This window comes from Terrapene carolina, unplaced genomic scaffold (assembly GCF_002925995.2).
Source record: "Terrapene carolina triunguis isolate 2854851 unplaced genomic scaffold, T_m_triunguis-2.0 Scaffold337, whole genome shotgun sequence".
In the NCBI taxonomy this organism is placed as follows: domain Eukaryota; kingdom Metazoa; phylum Chordata; order Testudines; family Emydidae; genus Terrapene; species Terrapene triunguis.
Genome location: NW_020664688.1, coordinates 14,217 through 33,930, shown reverse-complemented (window position 1 = coordinate 33,930; position 19,714 = coordinate 14,217). Strand labels below are relative to the sequence as shown.

Here is a 19,714-nt window from a genome sequence, read left to right as displayed (position 1 = left end):
CAATCCTTGAGGGGGCCATTTAGGGATCTGGGGCAAAATCAGTACTTGGTCCTGCTAGTGAAGGCAGTGGGCTGGACTCAATGACCTTTCAAGGTCCCTTCCAGTTCTATGAGATAGGTATATCTCCATATATTTTATTATTATATCCACTCTCTGCTACTCTTTCCTCTCCATCTGGTGTCTGTCCTGTCTATTTAGACTGTAGGATCTTCAGGGCAGAGATGGCTCTTATTATATGTTTGTACAGTGCCCCGCATAATGGGGTCCTGATCTCAGTTGAGGCCTTTTAATGCTACCATAACATAAATCATTAATAATAGTACAGGTGACATATAAATTGATATATTGGGCATCCAGGCAACTGATGGGATCATAGATCTCCAGAAGTTAGAAATAGGATGTTCAAAGGTGCCCAAGTGGAATTTTGAAAGAAAACCTTTGTCCAACAACTCAGTATGCAAGGTCAAGTCCCACCTGACATGCGCAAATTCAGGAGTTTGTGCAGAGGTGGAAATTTGGAGGCCTAGATGAAAAACTGGCCTTAAAACATCCACCTGAGATTTTCAAATCTGCCTAAGGGCATTTAGACTTGGAACTGTGTATCCAGATCCCTTAGCCACCTAGAAAAAAACTCAACATCTGTTTTTCTGTCATCTTCTTCTTGCAAGTGTCCTAGGACCAGATTCTGGACCTCCTTACTCAGGCTGAGTAGTATAAGAACCGGAACAGAATAGAGTAGGATAAAATAGAATAGAATGGCACTGTGATGAAATTAATGGGATGGCAAGAAAAATAAGTAATTCCTCAACATGAATAGGCTGGCAGACTTTGGAATTCAATGAATGAGATTTGTGTCCTACATAATGGTAATTTTACCATTTCAGGTGAAATAAACCCAACAGCCCAAGATGATTCCGACCAAAGGAGCCCACGGAAAGCGATTTTCCTGAAGAACAGTTCCAAACTTTGCTCCACTCGGTCACCTGCTTAATTGTTGTGTTCACCTGCCTGTGGAATGTTCTCAGACATCATCTGAATGTAACTGGACTTTCTGTCTATTGTTTATGCTCTTTCATCTCCATTTTTAATGCACGTTTGGCCAGTTTTTTATTTCTTTCTGTCCTGGTAATCTCTGCTTTATGCAAAATGCAATCTCTGCTGGCATAAGAAGTTGCACGTTAATGGATATATGTAATCAAATTGCACAACTTGTCATTTCCCCAGGCATTTGTACTTCTCACCCTGTACATAGTTTTCATGTTGAAATAAAGAGATTTATTATGTTGACATATCAAGAGCTTTCTTGTGGATCCTTATTGCTACTTGGTACTCACTATTACGTGTAAGCATTTCACAGTAACAAATAATTGTTTTCTTTGCCCTTACAGCTCATAAAGTTTAAAGCCAGAAGGGACCAGTAGGTTATTTAACCTGACCTCTTACGTAGCACAGCCCAGAGAACTTCACCCAGTAATTCATGCAGTGGAAGAAATTATTCTACTCTACTATTTTAAAAAACCTTATGTGCCCAATACCTTGTAGTTGGACTGGAACCTACCTTTAGGAAGAGACATCCAGTCTTGATTTAAAGACTCTAAGTGAAGGAGAATCCATCACCTCCAGTGGGAAGCAGTTCCAATGATTAATTCCTCTCACTGCTAAAGAGTTGCCTTTTATTTCTCATTTGAATTTTTGCCACCCCTGGATCTTGATACACCTTTGTCTGCTGGATTAAAGAGTCCTTTACGATCAGAGCTCTTCACCCAGCACAGGTACTTACAGATTGAGATCCAGTTGCCTCTGAACTTTCTCTAAGGGTCCACTAAATAGACTGAGTTCTCTAAGTCTCTCTGCGTAAGGCATGTTTTCCAGACCATATATCTGCACCCAGCACATTTGGGTCTTATCTCCATTTGGTCCGCTAAGTATAATAATACTAGAAGAGAGATGAACAACATCAAAGCAGTTGGTAAATACTTGTAAAACTGTTGTCACATTAAACGGGCAAAATTAAAATTACAATGTGATTACAGGAAATTATACTTTCAAAAGCACTACAGAGTTCTGCAACTGTGGTTTAAAATACTGTATTAACACTAGCATATGACGTGGTATGTTGGGTTGACATTGCAGGATAAGATAAGATAAGAACCTATCTCAGGTTCTTAGCTGATGCCAACACCACAATATCTTTCTCTGGTCTGATCTTTTGCATCATTCAGTCTCAGACGTGATAAACCCAGTCACGGGCCAAGATTAATCAAGGTTCGGGGTTTGGTATGCAGAGATCTCAGCTTGCTTAGCACCATGGTAAATACACCATTAAAAACCCTTTTAATCTTTTGTTAAAAATACAGAAAAGAAGAAAACCAGGTAAAGCCTGTGAAATGTAACATGTTAAATACAGCTTTCATTTTAACAGCATCCCTGGTTCCCTTCCCCTTCAGCCAGACAGAGATTTTAGGAGGAAAAAAGCCCTTGTTTGATGGTCTTTTTAGATGGTATCAAAGATGGTAACAACTGTCCTTTTGGGAAAAAGAGAAGTTAGTTGAGATGGGCTGGGGCTGTCGCTGTTGCTGTTGTTGTTAAAATCTGATCCTGTTTCCTAGAAGACAAAGCAAACACACATAAAACGAGGAGGGAAATGACCAGCAAAGATAGAAAATGCAGCTTCTGTCTCTGGTGTTGACTTTCACTTGGCGAAACACAGGCATAGCATCCGGTCTTACCAGCCACTCCGAGACATGGCAAACTCGTACCAGCATCAGGATGTTTAGGGCCTTGCTTTTGTTTGGCCCCGCTCTGGTCACCGGCTGATGACAGTGTTGCAGAATGTGCAGTCTTGGCCGGCTAAGCCAGACTTTTATCAGACAGAAGGAGAAAGAGAGAGAGAAAAGAAATAAGGTAGAAAAGGAAATGGACTCATTGTGGGGGCGGGGGGAGACAAAGTCTCACATCCCAGGTAGTGTTTGGAATTCAGCCGGAGCCGCTGGAGGTGGTGGTATCAGCTGGGTCCCTCTCTCTGGTCCGGTCTGGTCAGGACATCTCTCAGGATTAGGGTTAGGGACTCCAAAAGAAAGTGTTAGGCAGAATAGCCCAGCCCAGGGATCGGCAACCTTTGGTACGCGGGCCGGGCTGGTTTGTTTATCTGCCACGTCCGCAGATTTGGCCGATCGCGGCTCCCACTGGCTGCAGTTCGCCATCCCAGGCCAATGGGGGGTGCGGGAAGCGACGCAGGCCGAGGGACGTGCTGGCCGCCGCTTCCTGCCGCCCCCATTGGCCTGGACCGGTGAACCGCGGCCAGTGGGAGCCGCGATTGGCCGAACCTGCCGACGCGGCAGGTAAACAAACCGGCCTGGCCCGCCAGGGGCTTTCCCTGGTGAGCCACGTGCCAAAGGTTGCTGATTCCTGGCCCAGACCCTCATTATATTGTCTGCCAATTAGGTCTAATTCCCAACACACCCATTTTGGTTCATTGATTTTTGTCTCACACTGTTCTTGTTTACCAAGCATGATCTTAACACAGTCCTTGAGTTACATCAATGGGTCTTTTTGCTTGGATTAATTCAGTCTGTCTCCCTTTGATGCCTTTTCCCATCAACCTTTGTTGTTATAGGTTATTGTGACCTCTTACGAACATACACTCACTTTTTACAGTTAAGCGCACAATTAGGGTAACTTTGTAGGCCCAATTATCGCAACAACACCCTGCCCAAGAAAAATGTGGATGCTTCTCCAAATGTTTTCTTGTTTTCTCAAGTCTTTCTCCCTGAAGAGAGTTCTGGATCTCCTGACCAAACATGCCAAGCAATTCCCATTCTGTTCTCCTCTGGATTTCAGAAGTACAAGGGCAGCCATGAAATCGTTTCCAAGCACCTTATAGCAGTCCCTGGTTGGGATTCAAGGGGAATGGTTCTTATATTGTTATTTTTCCAGATCAATTCACCCCAAAAGGTGAATAACTCACCTTAACTTGAGCAACAGAAGCAAGAAAGATTGAGGAGCAATATTCTCCTGTCTTCTGACTAACAGGCTTAGCCATTGGCCAGTCCCCTCATGGACAGGCTTAGCCATTGGCCAATGAATCCAGGTTGCAATTTCAACTCTGCTCAATAGCAAGAAAATGGAGACTGCTATAATTATCACGTGGGTGTGCCAGTGATGAAGCACAATTAAAAGAGATGGATGTGACGTACAAATCTGCCTTTGCAAGGTAAGAGCAGCTCTTTGGTGCAACTGGATACAGTCACCCCACTCAGTAGAGATTTACTCGTGTTTGGATTCCACCAGGTGAGACACAGCTGAGATGCACGTATTTTAATGGTCCAATGGGTCTGCTGGTAGGTAACAGCTGGGAGACTGTAACGAGTGAGAGGCAGAAAAATGATTATTTTATATTAGTGTTCAGATTCTTCTCCAGAAATATATCTTTAACTTTTTTGCACAAATAGGCCGGGGACAGCTCACAGAAACAAGATGTGCAGGGAAAGCCCTGGTATGGAAGGGTGATCCAATGGTTAGTGACTTGGATTCAATTCCAACATTTCCTGCGTGACCTTGGGCACGTCACTTAGCCTACCTATGCCTCAGTTCCCCATCTGTAAGTAGGGGTGATGGTATTCCTCCTACCTCAATGGGGCCTGTGAGAGGATAAAGACATTGAAGTTTGTGAGGTGCCCAGGTACAATGGTAACGGCTGCCAGAGAAGTACTCAAAATCGAGACATGTTGCTGCAGAGTCGGAAACGAATAAGTTCAGTGAGCATTTGAGAAGGTTCATGATGATCTGCTTTGGTTCAAGAAATGTCTGAGGTTTGCGGAGCTGGAGAGAGAGAGAGAGGATGAATATACTTGTAGACAGCTATCTTCTCTCCCCTGTAGCCACCTTTTCTTTCTTTTAACATCTCCTGGTAGTTTGTCTTCATTATATAAAGGGTCTCTGCTAATCCTTGCTCCGGTGAAGGTGGTGAGAAGTAGTTGGGTGGTTCCTCGCACCATGACTGGTGGTGGAATGTCCACTGCGATTTGACGTGTTTAGAACTCATCGATTGGTGGAGTTTCAGGGCACAAGAAGGGATCACTGTGATCGGCATGTCCCCCGGCGATTCCTGGCCCAAGCCCCCACCTTCTGGTCGAGCAGAGCAGTTAGAAAGAGAGGCCGAAGCTGGCTTTAAAGACTCCGAGTCATGGAGAGTTCACCACAGTTCAGAAATAAGGACTGCAACCCCCCAAATACTGCAAAGCTGGGAAAACCACCTGGGAGTGAATATTTCACCCTCAGTGAATCTCCCCTGGACCTGTCAGTGTCCCGGAGAGGCAGATTGAAGAGCCCAGATGCCGAGGTGTATGCTTTGAAAGATCTGTGTGCACAGAAGGGCAGGGACCGGAGGAGAAAGTGCGTGTTGAGTTCTCTCATCCATCCATGACTCATGGAGGGCTCTTCCCTAGCTTTAACTAATGGTCTTGTCATCAATAGGGCCCTACCAAATTCGCGACCATGAAAACCATGTCACGGACCCTGACATCTGGTCTCCCCCGTGAAATCTGGTCTTTTGTGTGCTTTTACCCTGTATTATACAGACTTCACAGGGGAGACCAGTGTTTCTCAAATTGGGGGTCCTGGCCCAAAAGGTAGTTGCAGGGGGGTCACAAGGTTATTTTAGGGGATTGTGACCAGGCCTGCCGACAGGGGAGGCAAAGGGGGCAATTGCCAAGGGGCCCGGATGATTTAAAAGGGCCCAGGGACCCCAGCCGCTGTTGCAGTAGCAGCGGTTGGGAGCCCCGGCTCAGGTCAGCGCCGAAGGAGCCAGGAAGGGGCTGGAGGGAGCAGCGAGGAGGTCCGGGGGGGGACTACTGGCAGGAAGGAAGGAAGCAGGAAAAACAATGAACAGAGACATGGGGCAGAGCTCTGTAACCTCCAAGGGGAGCTGGGAGCCCAGGCTGAACAGTCTTTGTGTGCCCAGCCCGGGGGGACTTTCTCCGGCTGGACCCAGCCCCAGGCTCTGCCGCCCCCGGCCCAGAGCCGCAGGCACCAGGTGCCGGAGAAACCCGGGGCCAGCGCTGGGCAGGCAGGAAAGAGGCGTTGCACATAGGCCCCCAGAGCTGCAGGACTTGCAGACCCTGGGGAACGCGCCTGGGCGGGGCCTGGACAGTGATGGAGCCGCTGCCCTCACGCTGCCTCTGGCTCGGGCAGGATCTGCCCCGGGTCAGCACTGGGGGCTCGGGCGGTGACAGAGAGCAGGCGGGGCCCAGGGGGTCCCCTTTGTGTGTCTGGGAGGGAGGGGTCAGACAGGGATGGGGGGAGGGGAAAGATGGTGTGAAATGGGGGGGGTTGAACTATCTCTGTGCAGCCAGGGACCCCCAGGGGCAGCCGAGCTGGTGCTAGGGGGAAGGGGGCTGATGAAATCCCCTCCAATTTGGCCACTTCTCTCTGCAAGAGGGAGAAAATTCTCCCCCATTTCTCCCTGACTGTCACTGATGGGTATAAAATCCAGGCAGGTTTCCCCTTTTCTCTCACGTTAGTGACTCTTTCTCTCATCTCCGCCTCAGATTTTGCCCCATTTTCTCTCTAATTCATCAATGTCAATTTAAAATCTCCTCAGATTTGGGATATTTTCCCATGAGTTTGACCTGCAGCAAAGTGTCCTTTGTCAGGTGGGAAACTGTTACCCTGAGTCATTCCCCAAGGGGGAAGGGGGTTAGTGGGTGCAGCTCAGAGCCCTGAGGTGCGGCTGCCCGTTCTCTGCCAGCAACAAGGCATGGGATGGCCCAGGAAGGAGAAACAGCTGAAAATGGAGACTGCCCAGCCCCAGGTTACCCACCCCTAGCTGCTGCCCCCCACAACTGCTCAGTGCAGCTCCCCCCAGCCACTAGCTGCTAGTCACCTGCCTACCCCTACCGCTGGGGAGTTTTCCTGCTCCATGCCCCTCACTTGCCCTCTTAAAATACCTCCCCAAATGGCTCCCTGCTGCCCATGTAGACTGGTGGTGGGGAACTATCACTTTTGCTTTATTAACTGAACTTTCATATGCAGGTCCCCGTCGCCCCCGCCCCAGGCCCTTTTAAATCACCCGGGCAGGCCACAGGGCTCCTAGGCGCATGCGGGGAGCTACCGGTGGCAGCGAAGGCAGCCGGGCAGGCATGTGGAAGCCCTGGCCATGCGGGAAGAGCGCGCCGGACCACGTCCGTGTGGGCGCAGCTTGTGCGTGCGTGGCGTAAATCTCAGCCATCTCTTTCTAGGGGCCCATTGACTGTTCTGCCCTGGGGCCCGGAATTGCTGTCGGCGGGTCCGGGTGTGGTATTGCCACCCTTCAGAGCTGTGCGGCCGGAGAACGGTGACGGTTGGCCAGGTGCACAGCTCTGAAGGCAGCACCCCAGTAGCAGCAGCGCAGAAGTAAGGGTGGCAATACCATGCCATACCATCCTTACTTCTGTGCTGCTGCTGGCGGCAGCGCTGCCTTCAGAGCTGGGATCCCGGCAACAGCCAACTGGTCTCCAGCTGCCCTGCTCTGAAGGCAGCGCCACCGCCAGCAACTGCACAGAAGTAAGGGTAGCAGTACCACAACCCCCCCTACAATAACCTTGTGACATGCCCCCCCAACTCCTTTTTGAGTCAAGACCCCTACAATTACAATACCGTGAAATTTCAGATTTAAATAGCTGAAATCATGACACTTGACACTGGAGAGCTGAGATGGGCTGGACTCAGGTTGTGAGGCGCTTGGGTAATATTTCAGCCTTGTAAAGGACCAGAGTCTCCTGTCAGCATCACTCGCACAAAACCAGAGCTATTCCACCGGACTTGCTCCAGGTTTACACTGGAACAGCCGAGGTCCGAATCCCATTTCTCGTGTTTTTCGCCCATCGCTAGGACACCCCTGCACAATGGAAAGTTAAAGGCAGAGAGAAGGTCTGCGGCAGGCCCCAGGTCCCACAGCAGCTGGGAATAGAACCTGAGTCCTGACTCCTTTTCCAGTGAATTGACCACTGGGCCATACAGCCATCGGGCCATAGAAGGAGGTGGATAGACGGATGTGGGTTGATCAGTGACATGGTTTTCAGATTTTCCCCCTTTTGATGGTTTCTCTTATATTCTCTTTCTTTTTCCAGCAAAATCCACACCCCCCTCCGTCTTCCCCCTGGTTCCCTGCTGCACCAAGACTGGCAGTCCTCCCCCGGACACAAGCTTGGCCTGCCTCGTAACTGGCTATTTACCATCACCAGTGAAGATCACGTGGAATTCTGGCAAAGTGACCCAGGGGGTCAAGAATTTCCCAGAGGTGACGATGAGTGATGGGCTCCACACCCGGAGCAGCCTGCTGATCCTCCCTGACAGGTCCCGGCAGGGCGACACCTACCAGTGCGATGTGACGCATGAAGGCACAGCAAAGACAGTGTCAAAGAAGTTCCTTCAGGAATGTAAGACATGCGGTGTGGGGAGGACGGGACAGCCAGGCTGAGATTTTCAAAGCGCCTAGAGGGTCTGGGAGCCAGTTAATCTTAATCCACATCCCGTAGGTGCCTCTGGAAAAATCTCTCCCTGAAAGACTGGGGAAAGTTTGGCCCAGTGTTGAAACACGCTGAGCCCTGGTGCTTTGTCACTCTAGAACTCCTGCTCCCAGCGCCCCCTCCATGGACCCATGAATGAGGAAAACCTTCGGGTGAAAGGCACCCCTGGGCAGAGACCTATGTTCCACTAAGGGTGGGATTTTTCAGCCCTGCCAAAAGGATTTAGGCACATGGATCCTATGGGAACTTGGCATGTAAATCCCTTAGGCACCTTGGGAAATCTTAGACACACAGCTGGGCTGAAGTGGCACCTAAGCCACCTGCTGGCCCTTCTGTACAGGGGAAAACTTCGGCTCACTGTCTAACTCCCTCACCCTCCCCCTCACCCAAACCCAACCTCCTCCCACTGGGAGAGGTAGAACAAAGCCCATTCGCCACGTCAGTCCAAAGCCTCAAAGCAAAACCAGTGCAACTCAGAGCACAGGGTCCCAGCCACCAGGGGCCCCTCCAGCGTTCAGCCGGCTGGATGGGGAACACCCCCCACCTTTCCCACTAGGTCACCTTTCCTGCATGTTTCCTAGGCCTCCTGACTGGTCCACATCTAGAGATTTCCCCCTCAGGCGCTTTCCTCAGCACTGAGACAGAAGCTTTCCCTTATACAGACTGCAGCAAGCCGTCCCGTGAAACTACAATTCCCAGCAATCGCTGGCCTTAAAGGGGCTATACCCCCTTACAACCTAGTACTCGCTTACCCCTCTCTGTCATGGAGCTGTGTGTGTTTCTTGCACTCCGGCTGTTCTTGGGCATCTTTTGAAATGGATACAACCCCAGAGCAGCAAATCTAGGCATTCTGGGGATCTACAGAGCGTGACACTGGACTGTGTTTCCCCTCTCTCTGCTCTCAGCGTGTGGGTCGACAACGCCCCCCCAGGTTCACCTGCTGGCCCCCACCTGCGAGGACAGCTCCACAGAGAGCCAGCTGGAGCTGGTTTGCCTCCTCTTGAGCTTCAAACCTGGCAAAGCCGACGTGAAATGGCTGGTGAATGGAAAGGAGAGCAGCCCCCCCACCCCGGCCTTTTCCTCTGCAATGGGCACAGACGGCTTCTACATGGGGCAGAGCCGCATGAACGTCACCAAGCAGAGCTGGGAGAAGGGCGACGTCTACACCTGTCAAGTGACCCACCCAGCAGTGAGAACAGAGCTCTCCATGCACAACACCAGCAAGTGCTTGGGTGAGGGGCTACGCCCATGCATGGCAGGGACGGGGGGGAGAGTTACTCAGAAACCAGCCCTGCCTACGGGTAGGTGGGACTGCACCTAGACACCAGTGTGATGGGAGACATAGGAGTACCCTAGAGAAACTGGTACTGTAGGTGGATGGGAAGAGAAAGAGATACAATGGCTGGATGGATGGGATGGAGACTATGAGTGTTCTGATGGAGGTGGATGGATAGATTAGATTAGATTTCAATAGTCTTTTTCTGCCTTTCCACATTATTTGAACTGGTCAGTGACATCTCTTTGCATTTCTCAGCCTGCCTCAGAAGCTCACTTGACCCAACCATCTACTTAACCAAACCCTCCTATGAAGACGTCATCAAAAATTCTGGTCATGTTACCTGTCTAGTTCTGGGTTATGACTTAGCAGCCAGCAAAATCGCATGGAAAGTGGATGGGCAAGTCAGCTCTGCGGCGAAGACAGAACCCCTCAAGAAGAACAGCAACGGGACCACCAGCCTGGTCAGTTCTCACCCTGTGTCGCTGGCACAATGGGGACAAGGCACCAAATTTACCTGCAAAGTGACCACACCCTGTTCTGGAGAACTAACCCAGGAGATAACCATGAGCAACACAGGTGAGTAGCCTTGGCATCTCAAAGGGAAAGGCAAACTCCAGTCACTGTTAATTGGGATTAGAGGGTGAAACTCACCCCACACAAGTCCTAGGCAGCCTTTAAGTCCCAGTTAAACCCCCCAAGTAGGACTTTAGCAGAGCCTAGGCCCTCAGCACAGGGGTGTATTGCAGGTGTAATTAGTATTTCCCCTGTGAAGCTCTCATTCTCAATCTCTCATTAATTTCCACTTGCACGGTTTTCCCAGTATTCCCTGCCTTATCATTAAATTCCAGCTCCTCCAAGAATTTCACTCCCTCAGCTCCCTGGGATCCGGGGATGTGGCCTGTTAGGGATTTAGTGTCCTATTTGTGACTCTGATCTGATGTGCGTATGTACTTCTTACCTCTGGAAATCAGGCCTTTCAGGACTATTTCTGGTGAGAATCTCTAAGAGTGTCCAGGGGAGTTAGGTGCCCAAATCCCATTGAAATATCCAAGGTGTCAAAATCCCTTAGCCAGCCTTTGAAAATCAATTGTGTTGAATTTTGCTGTGAGCATTTGAAAGATGAAATAGGCTCCGAGTGAGCAAATGGGTTGGTGACCCAAAGTCATGATGATGAATGGTGGAGACTTGAGGTGAAGAGGAGATAGTGTGGTTCAAGGTTTGGGGTGAGGGTTCAGGTTTGGGATGCAGGACTAGCTCAATGCCCCCTGCCCATCTGCGTTACTGTAAAGGATAAAGATCAGGAGGAGGATGAACACTGAGATGAAGATGATGTCAATGACAATGAAGAAGGAAATAAAGATGCTGAAGGAGAAAAAAAGAAAGAACATTATAATGCTGTAGAAGATGAATATAAAGAGGAAGGAAGTGATTATGAAGACAAGGGAGGTGAAGAAGATGAATATGATGATGGTGATGAAGACGAAGATGATGATGTTAAGTTGTTGCCGTTTAAGGTTGAGGATCTGGAAGGTCACTGTGCATTCTGCGGGGAAGGCTCGAGAGTTCAGCTGAGTGTTTGGGTGACAGTCCAGGCTCTTTGAGTTTCAAGGGAGATGATGCTCAATGGTTGGGTTTTATTTTGCCTGATCTAGCTGCACACATACCCTGAGCAACTGCCCTCTCTGGCCCCTTCACACAGTGATAGCTGCTGGATCCAAGTCCTTAACTTAAACGTGCAAACCAAGTCTTCTTCTTCTCTTCCCCCTCTTCCTTTTCATTTAGGCATCAGGAAGACGAAGCCCTCAGTCACCATCTCCCGAGCCTACCATGAAGACATCTCCGGGAACAGAATCTCCTTGACTCTCATCTGCGAAGCTAGTGGCTTTTACCCTGAAGAGATCAGCATCTCATGGTTGAAGAACAACTTGCCAGAACTCAAGTCCAGTTACAACAATGGCCCTGTGTCAGGAAGTGGCACTTTCTCTGCCTACAGCATCCTGAAGGTTGACAAAAGTGGAGGAGCAGTAAATTACACCTGCGTGGTGCATCACCCGGCCATGGAAGAGCCCAAGAGTGTTGTGGAAAAGGTGACCCTCGGTAAGTGAATTCTCAGAGTCAGGTATTAATTTGGGGATGTCCACCATGTGTTCTTATCCCATCCAGCCAATGGCATGAACAACTGCATGACTCCATGTGAGCCCTGGTGGGAGGGGGAGGCAATCAAGGATTTCTATCTCCATTATGATGCCGTCTTTGATGAAACCAAGATTTATTGCAATCTGTGCTGGGCGGGGAATGTCCCCTCCACTCCAGTGCAGGAGAGTTCCCTGTATCCCCAAGGCATTATCCAGTCTGAAATGTCCCCAATAACGGGGATCCCAACCCATCCCTGGAGGAGATGATTCCACAGCCTCACAGACCCCATCACCACTAAAGGAAGTGAAGGAAAAGTGTCCTAATTGCAAGAAGGAATTTCAGGGCAGGAGCAGAATGTAATCTCACTGGGCTGTGATTTGGCCAATACATTGGGATGGACACTCTTGCTCTTGGGGAAAGTTCACGGAGGTCTTTCATGGCTGGGAGGTGGTTCACAGAAAAATTTCTTTCATTCTTAACCATGGATCCCGGTGGGAGTTGTTTGCTTCACACTTAGACATGGATTCTCATGGTGGAAGGTTCACAATTTTGTCCTTATGGTCCCTTTCTATTCCTCAAATTTGTTGTCAACATATTGGAAATGCCTTTGTGGATCTGCAGCCATGACAGGCACCCAATTAAAATCTGTTCTCAAGGGAAACGTGAGCTGGGGTGGAGCAGATTCCGTATCGGATTCAGAAGCCGATGAGTGCATGCAACCACAGGAAAGAAACCCCTCAGCTCCATTGCCCCACAGTGTGGCTTGGGTATCCGTATGAATGTGGAATCCCAACTCCAACAGCATCTACTTTACAATGCTAATCTCATGAGCGACACCAGGCATATCCTTCATACAATGTTCGATAGAGCAGACATCAGCCTCTAGGCTGCACTTCAAAGGCAACAACTCCAAACGCCCCACACAACTGAATGGAGATGCTTCCATTCAACTCGGTAGCTCCACACACCCGTTCCACGTTTTGGATTTGTTGGTGACTGTGCCACTCTAGGAATGTGCATGAGGTTCTTTCTTGCCCACCTTCTTTGATGCTCCTGCATGTTGCCTCATGAAGACTACCCCTTCTTTTATTTCGCTAACCCTCCTGAGGGATTGCTATCGCTCCATGCAGGTGAGTCAGCCCTTTCCTAACTTGTCTATACATATCTACTCTATTTTCCCTTTTGATCAGCCTGGCTGCTATCAGATTAATCTCTGGTTTCTTTGCAGCCCTGACCAATCCACAACCACCCATGGTTGAACTCCTGCAGTCCATAGACCTGGAGAAGAAAATTGTGACATTGAAGTGTATTGCGTATGACTACAGGCCCAAAGGAGTGACGATCAAATGGCAAGGAAAACCACACCTTGCAAGCGAGCGAAGGATGGAGGATGGTACATACAGAGCCAGCCACCACTTTGAAACAACTATGGACAAATGGGAAGAAGAGGCAAATTACACTTGTGAGGTGGAGCATAAAGAGACAGGGGGAAAGGTGACCAAGAAGACCATCAGCAAAGGTGAACTATAGAATGATCTACTATAACAGCAATATTTATTTTCCTGGTGATGTGATAAAGGCCTAAATGTCCCAGTTGGCTGATTCAGAGCATCAGGGAGAGAGGATACAGGAATGGATGGACCAATCATGGATGGGATATGGGGATGTTGAGCTACATATCCACAGAGTCTTACACGGTATGGCAGTGAGGCTAGGATACCAAACTAAACAGGCTAATGGGTTTGTTCCAGCATGGCAATTCTTATATTTTCTGGAGTAAAAGGGGATGGGGGTCATTGGATGGATGGATGGATGGATGGATGGAGAGAGATGAGCTGTATGGGGACAGATAGCTAGACAGATGGACAGACAGACAGATGGATGATTCTGGAGGGTTTCTGTCAGCACCCACTATGACTCTGTTTCTCCCAGCAGACTGGATGCTCCCCAGTGCCCCCACAGTGACACTCCACATCCTGCCCACCTGCCCGAGCCCAGGAGCAAGTGACACTGTCACCTTGCTCTGTTCTGCCAGTGGCTACTACCCCCGGGACCTGCAGCTGACCTGGCAGGCAGGTGGGAAGGAGAGAGAGGGCACCCAGGTCAGACTCCTCCAGGGGAAAGATGGAAGATTCAGCTCCTCCAGCAACCTGACCATGTCCCAGGCAGAGTGGGACAAGCTGGGAGAGTACAGCTGCCATGTGACCCACCCTGGGACCGGTAGCACCCAGCTCAGCACTAGCAGCAAGTGTGCAGGTGAGTCAGCTCCCCTAATGCTCCCTTGGCCCCTCCCCTTCCCTCTACCTACTCCCCCTCCACTCCCTGATCCCATCTCACCTTCGTGCTCCCCCACCCCCTCACCTTCTGCAGCCCCCTCTGCTCTCCACCCTGATCCCCCCATCCCTTCCCACTTTGCACCCTCTACCCCATCTGGATCTGGCCTGGTCTACTCCTCCCTGCTCCCCAAACCCCTCACTGCTCCCCCTGGCATCCCTGTTCCCCCGACCCCACCCTGCTTCTGCTCTGCACCCCTCACCCTACCCCGAGCAGCTCCCTCAACCTCTCCCCCATCCCTTCCCTCCCTGCAGCCTCTCCCCACCACCACACCATGTGAAGGACACATCTACCTTTCTTCTCCACTCCAGCCTGTCAGGGGAGCATCCCCTTGCCCAGCCTGTACCTCCTCAAGCCATCCCTGGAAGACTTGCTCACTCGAGGTGAAGCCCTCTTGACTTGCCTGGCAGTCGGCTATGAGCTGGGCCAAGCAAGACTCACCTGGGAGCTGGACGGTGCCAACTGGACTGCCAATGCCACCCTGGGAGAAGCCAAAACACACAGCAACCAGACCCAGAGTCTCCTGAGCCACCTGACCATCCCCAGGGGAGTCTGGGACTCCAGGAGCAGCATCCTCTGTAGAGTGACCCATCCCTGCTCGCTGTTTCAGGACATGGAGGAGACCATCTGGAAGCCCAGGGGTGAGAGAAGGAGAAGGGACTCAAACAATAATCAGTGAATTTGCCCTAATGCTTTATAGGGGGTAGGGACAGGGACCCCTCCCACTCATTACTGAAATACTGCCACCCACAGGAAGGGGTCTGGTACTATAAGGCCCAGAGAGAGAGAGATGCAGTCATATGATGAATGGATGGATGGATGGATGAAGGGAGGGATGGGGCATTGCATGGATGGATGGATGGATGTTTATGGGGATAAATAGTTAGAGAAGAGGAAGAATAGATAGGTAGATGACAACCAATAGGAAAGGATAGAGAGAGAGAGTCCAACACCCCAAATCCTGTAGCACAGCACTCCCTAGTACAGAGCTGGCAAATAAGCCATCTAATGTCCCCTACTTGGATCTGGATCAGAGATAGGACCCCCAAGAAGGGAAAGACCCCATGTCCCATTCCCCACCCCCTAAGCCAGCCAATCCCCTGCCCTGGGGCTGGGTCAGAGCCGCCTAGAGAGGAGAGGCTCCATATCCAATTCCCCAACTCCATTGACTGCAGGGTTTCAAGTCCCTCTTGATGAACTCACATTGCACTTCCCCTCCATACAGGTGCCAGCATAGCCAAGGCTCCCTCGGTATCCCTCGTTCTCCCATCGCCAGCACGACCCAGTCCCAACGCTGAGGTGTGGCTCACCTGTGAGGTCTCTGGTTTCTTCCCATCCGAATTGCTCATCAAATGGAAAAGGGACAACCACACCATCGAGCCCTCTGGATACATTACTCTACCCCCAGTGGCTGAAGAGAGGAATTCCACCTTCTCTGCCCAAAGCTACCTGAAAATCCCAGTGTCTCAGTGGGAAAATGGGGCTGTATATACCTGCATGGTAGGGCATGAGTCCTTGCCATCTATGCACTACACCAGCAGGACTGTGTTAGGTGAGTCTAGATGCCAGAAAGAATTCCCTAGCAGTGGGAAGAGGTGGTGAGCTCTGTAAGTCTGTGGAACCATTTTTCCTAAGGGAAGGGTGAACCCATTTCTCAGGATTTTTAAAACTAGGACTGGGTGGCCCCCCTGGGGAAATCAACTAGAAGGAACAATTCAGTAATGACTTTTCATCTCAGTCTGATGATACTGTGGAGGGTATTGTGAACTAGTGCTATCTCATCATGGCATGGTGATGTCTAGCTTCACACCCCTGCACTGTGGTGTTGCTATGTGACGTAGCTGTGTTGCGACATGGTGGCTTTAAGGCACAGAGTAATTGCACACCGGCATGACCTGCTTTATACTGCATGGAAACATGACACACTATCAGGACATACGTTGTCATGATGTGCTGTTATTATGTCACGCCTAGATCTTACTTTGTCACATCATGATATTTTGTCACGACATTGCTATTTTTTCATTATGTGGCGATACATAGACATAAGTCGTGATGTCTTGTCTTCATGGGATGGTGTCTCATCACGACTTGGTGGTGATTTCTGGTGGTTTATTGTATACTGCACTATAGTGATATGCTGATTTTTCTTTGTTGTATGATGTCTTGTCATGAGATGCTGATATTTTGGCCTGCTAGGATTATACTCTTGTTAATGTTTTGCTGTAACCTGACAGTGTTCTGTCATGACCGTGGTTATTCATGGTGCCATGACTTGTCGTCTTGATGCCGTGTTGTGAAATGTTGACATCTGGCTGTGACAAAATAAAGATGCCCCAGGATGCCCTGATGCTGCATCTCAACATGATGCAGTTGTATCATGGAACAGTGTTTGTACTGCATCTCAGCATGGCATGAATGCACCATGATTCAGCATTTGCACTGCCCCTTGATACAATATGATGGAAAAATTGTGTCACAGTTTATTTATGTGTGTTGGCACAGCAGCTCAACTCCATGCAGTTCTTTCATGACATAGTGTTTGCATCACACCTTGACATGACCTAGTTGCATAGCCACATCTGCATTGAAGCATGACATGAGACAGTTCTCTTGCCACCGCCCATGGTTTGCGTTGCATCATACCATTGTGTCATGACTCAGCATTTGTCATTACAACATGACATCGTGCAATTGGGTGTCACTATGGAGTATTTGCATTGCAACCTAAGTATCACCACATCATTATGATAATCCCCCGGAGCCATAGGGCGGCATGGTCTGCACTTTCAGAGTTTGCATCTGAAAAGCTTGGGGGTTAGATATTTCCACTGAAGCTAAATCCTTCATCATCCTTGCCTTTTCCTTCAACACAACACCCACATTTCTAGGTGTAATTAGAGCTCACCTTCTCTTCAGCCTCCTAGCTTCCCCAAACACCTTCAGCATCCTCCCCACATCCTTCTGCATGAATTAAATTGCAACAAAAAGCCAACCCTTTGTTTCAGATTTCCTGGAGCCATCTCCTCCAACAGTCACAGTCTTCCACACACCAGACTTAGGTGGGCATGAGAATCTGACCTGCTTTGCCACCGGCTTCTACCCAAAGCACCTAGACATGCAATGGACTGTCAACAAGCAGAACCTCAACTGCAACTCTCCCTCCTCTCCGACGGCCCTGGGCGATGGCAGGTTTCAGCAGAGCTGTCAGTTGGTGCTCAGGGCGGCCGAATGGAGCACGAGGAAGACCTACACCTGCACTGTGACCCATAACTCCACTAATACGACCCTGGAGAAGGCGCTGCACTCTACTGGTAAGCACTGAGCAGGACTTAGCGCCACAGGCTGAGATATTCCTCGCTTCCTAGGGCATTTAGGTGACATTTATGGAAGTTGTGTGTCCAAAATCTCTTCCTCCTTCTTGGGTATCTTTTCTCTGGCCACAGCTTCCTGTCATTGTCCCCTTCTCAACAATGCCCAAACTCATGTTCATGAAGGCTGCCCCTATTAGATGTTGGATACTGAAAGTCAATTCTCAATGATCAGCCTTCAGTTCTCAGTTTCAGAGACGACCACAAGAATGATTAAAGAATTAGTGATGTTTATTCTATTTATCTTGACAAAGAGAAGGTTAATGGGTAGGGTCCTACCAAATTCACAGTCCATTTTTGTAAATTTCATGGTCATCGAATTTTTAAAATCTTAAATTTCATGGTTTCAAATATTTAAATCTTAAATTTAATGCTGTTGTAACAAAGGATGAATATGTATTTAAATATAGCCAAATATAAACATGTAAAGCCCTTAAGTGAGCATTTCTTAAACTCGGGCTCCCGACCCAAGAAGAGTTCGCAGTATTGCTTCTGCCCTGCCTTCAGACCTGGGCAGCTAGACAGCAGCTGTCCAGATGCCCAGCTCTGAAGGCAGTGCAGAAGTAAGAGTGGCAATATCTCAACCCCCCTACAATAGCTTTCCAGTCCCTTTTGGGTCAGGCTCCTCAGTTTGCGAAACCCTATGTACTTCTGTATACTTTTACCCTATAGTATAGTATAGGTAAAAGTACACAAAAGACCAGATTTCACGGGGGAGACCAGATTTCATGGTCTGTGAAGTATTTTTCACGGCCATGAATTTCGTAGGGCCCTATTAATGGGTGACTTAGTCACAGCTTATAAATAGCTACATATGGAAAAAATTGATAATAGAGGGCTCTAAATTTAGTAGACAAAGGTATAACAAAATCGAAATGGCTGGAAGTTGAAGCTAGACAAATTCAGACTGGAAATAAGGTACACATTGTGGGTAATTAACCATTGGAAAAAGTTACCATAGGCTATGGATGCTCCGTGACTGGCAAGACTGGCAATTTTTAGATCAAAACAGGATGTTTTTCTAAACGATCTACTCTAGTTCATGCAGTAAGTAACTCAGGGCAGCTCTCTGGCCTGTGTTATGCCAGAGGTCAGACTAGATAATCGCAATGGTCCCTTCTGGCCTGAGATCTATGAATCTATGAATGTGTGACACGGAAGCCCAGTAGAAGCTGAGCAGCTCAGAAAAACATGCCCTAGGCTCTACACTTTAAGGACCCATAATCCAAAAATCCCCCACTGACTGGGCAGGTAGCATTATATGTGACCACGTCCTTGATGGTTGGCTCTACAGGCTGCCGGGAGCCAGCATTGCCGTCCTCCTACATACAGCCCCCATCTTTGAAAGAGCTTTTCATGAACAAGTCGGCTTCTGTGATGTGCCAGACCTCCCTGGCCAATGCCAGCATCAACTGGACAATGGATGGTGAGCTGGCGGACCTGGGAGCCGTGGGGATGGAGCAACTCAGCGGCAGCACCTGGCTGCAAAGTTGGCTGAAGGTCAACCTGAGTGAATGGAACTCCACCGAGACCGTCCGATGCCAGATCAAGAGTGACCCGGAGGAGACTGTGCTGGGCATCAGCCCAAAGAATGGTGAGGACTTAGGGGAAAGGTCCTCTGTCCTTCCTCTGACTACTGGGGTCAGAGAATGGCATCCCAGAAGGACCCTGGATTCACTGGAGCTATCCAAAGTCACACAGGAGACTAGCCCATGGGAACGTTCAATTAGCTGGGATGGACTGTAGGGTTAGGGTTAGGGTAAAAGTTAGGGCACTTGCTAGGAATAGATTTTAGGGTTAGGCATAAGTTTGCAGCTGGGGTGAATTTTAGGGTTAATTTTAGAGGATGGAAGATGGGGATGGACTGTCAGGGAGAGCCCTTCACCTGCTGAGGAATGGACTGTAGGTTTAGGGTTGGTGATAAGGAACTAGATAGGGATAGACTGTAGGGTTAAGCATTGCAATTCCTACGTTCCTTTGTGCATCCAGGCCTCAGATACTGCAGTGATGGGTGCCAATATTAGATAGATAGATAGATAGATAGATAGATAGATAGATAGATAGATAGATAGATAGATAGATAGATA

General features: G+C 49.1%; 2 gene segments (V, D, J or C); both read left to right on the top strand.

Annotated features, from left to right (window-relative positions):
- LOC112113828 overlaps nucleotides 1-1,265 on the top strand; it is a 63,470-nt gene extending 62,205 nt beyond the window's left edge. Inside the window, 1 exon segment of the C gene segment in view lies at nucleotides 885-1,265. Coding sequence covers nucleotides 885-893 — 9 coding nt within the window.
- A 5,832-nt stretch (nucleotides 1,266-7,097) lies between these two features.
- Nucleotides 7,098-19,714, top strand: part of LOC112125394 — a 16,974-nt gene continuing 4,357 nt past the window's right edge. The window contains 7 exon segments of the C gene segment in view: nucleotides 7,098-7,200; nucleotides 8,109-8,417; nucleotides 9,413-9,739; nucleotides 10,042-10,362; nucleotides 11,569-11,883; nucleotides 17,265-17,570; nucleotides 18,922-19,221. Of these exon segments, the coding sequence occupies nucleotides 7,098-7,200; nucleotides 8,109-8,417; nucleotides 9,413-9,739; nucleotides 10,042-10,362; nucleotides 11,569-11,883; nucleotides 17,265-17,570; nucleotides 18,922-19,221 (1,981 nt within the window).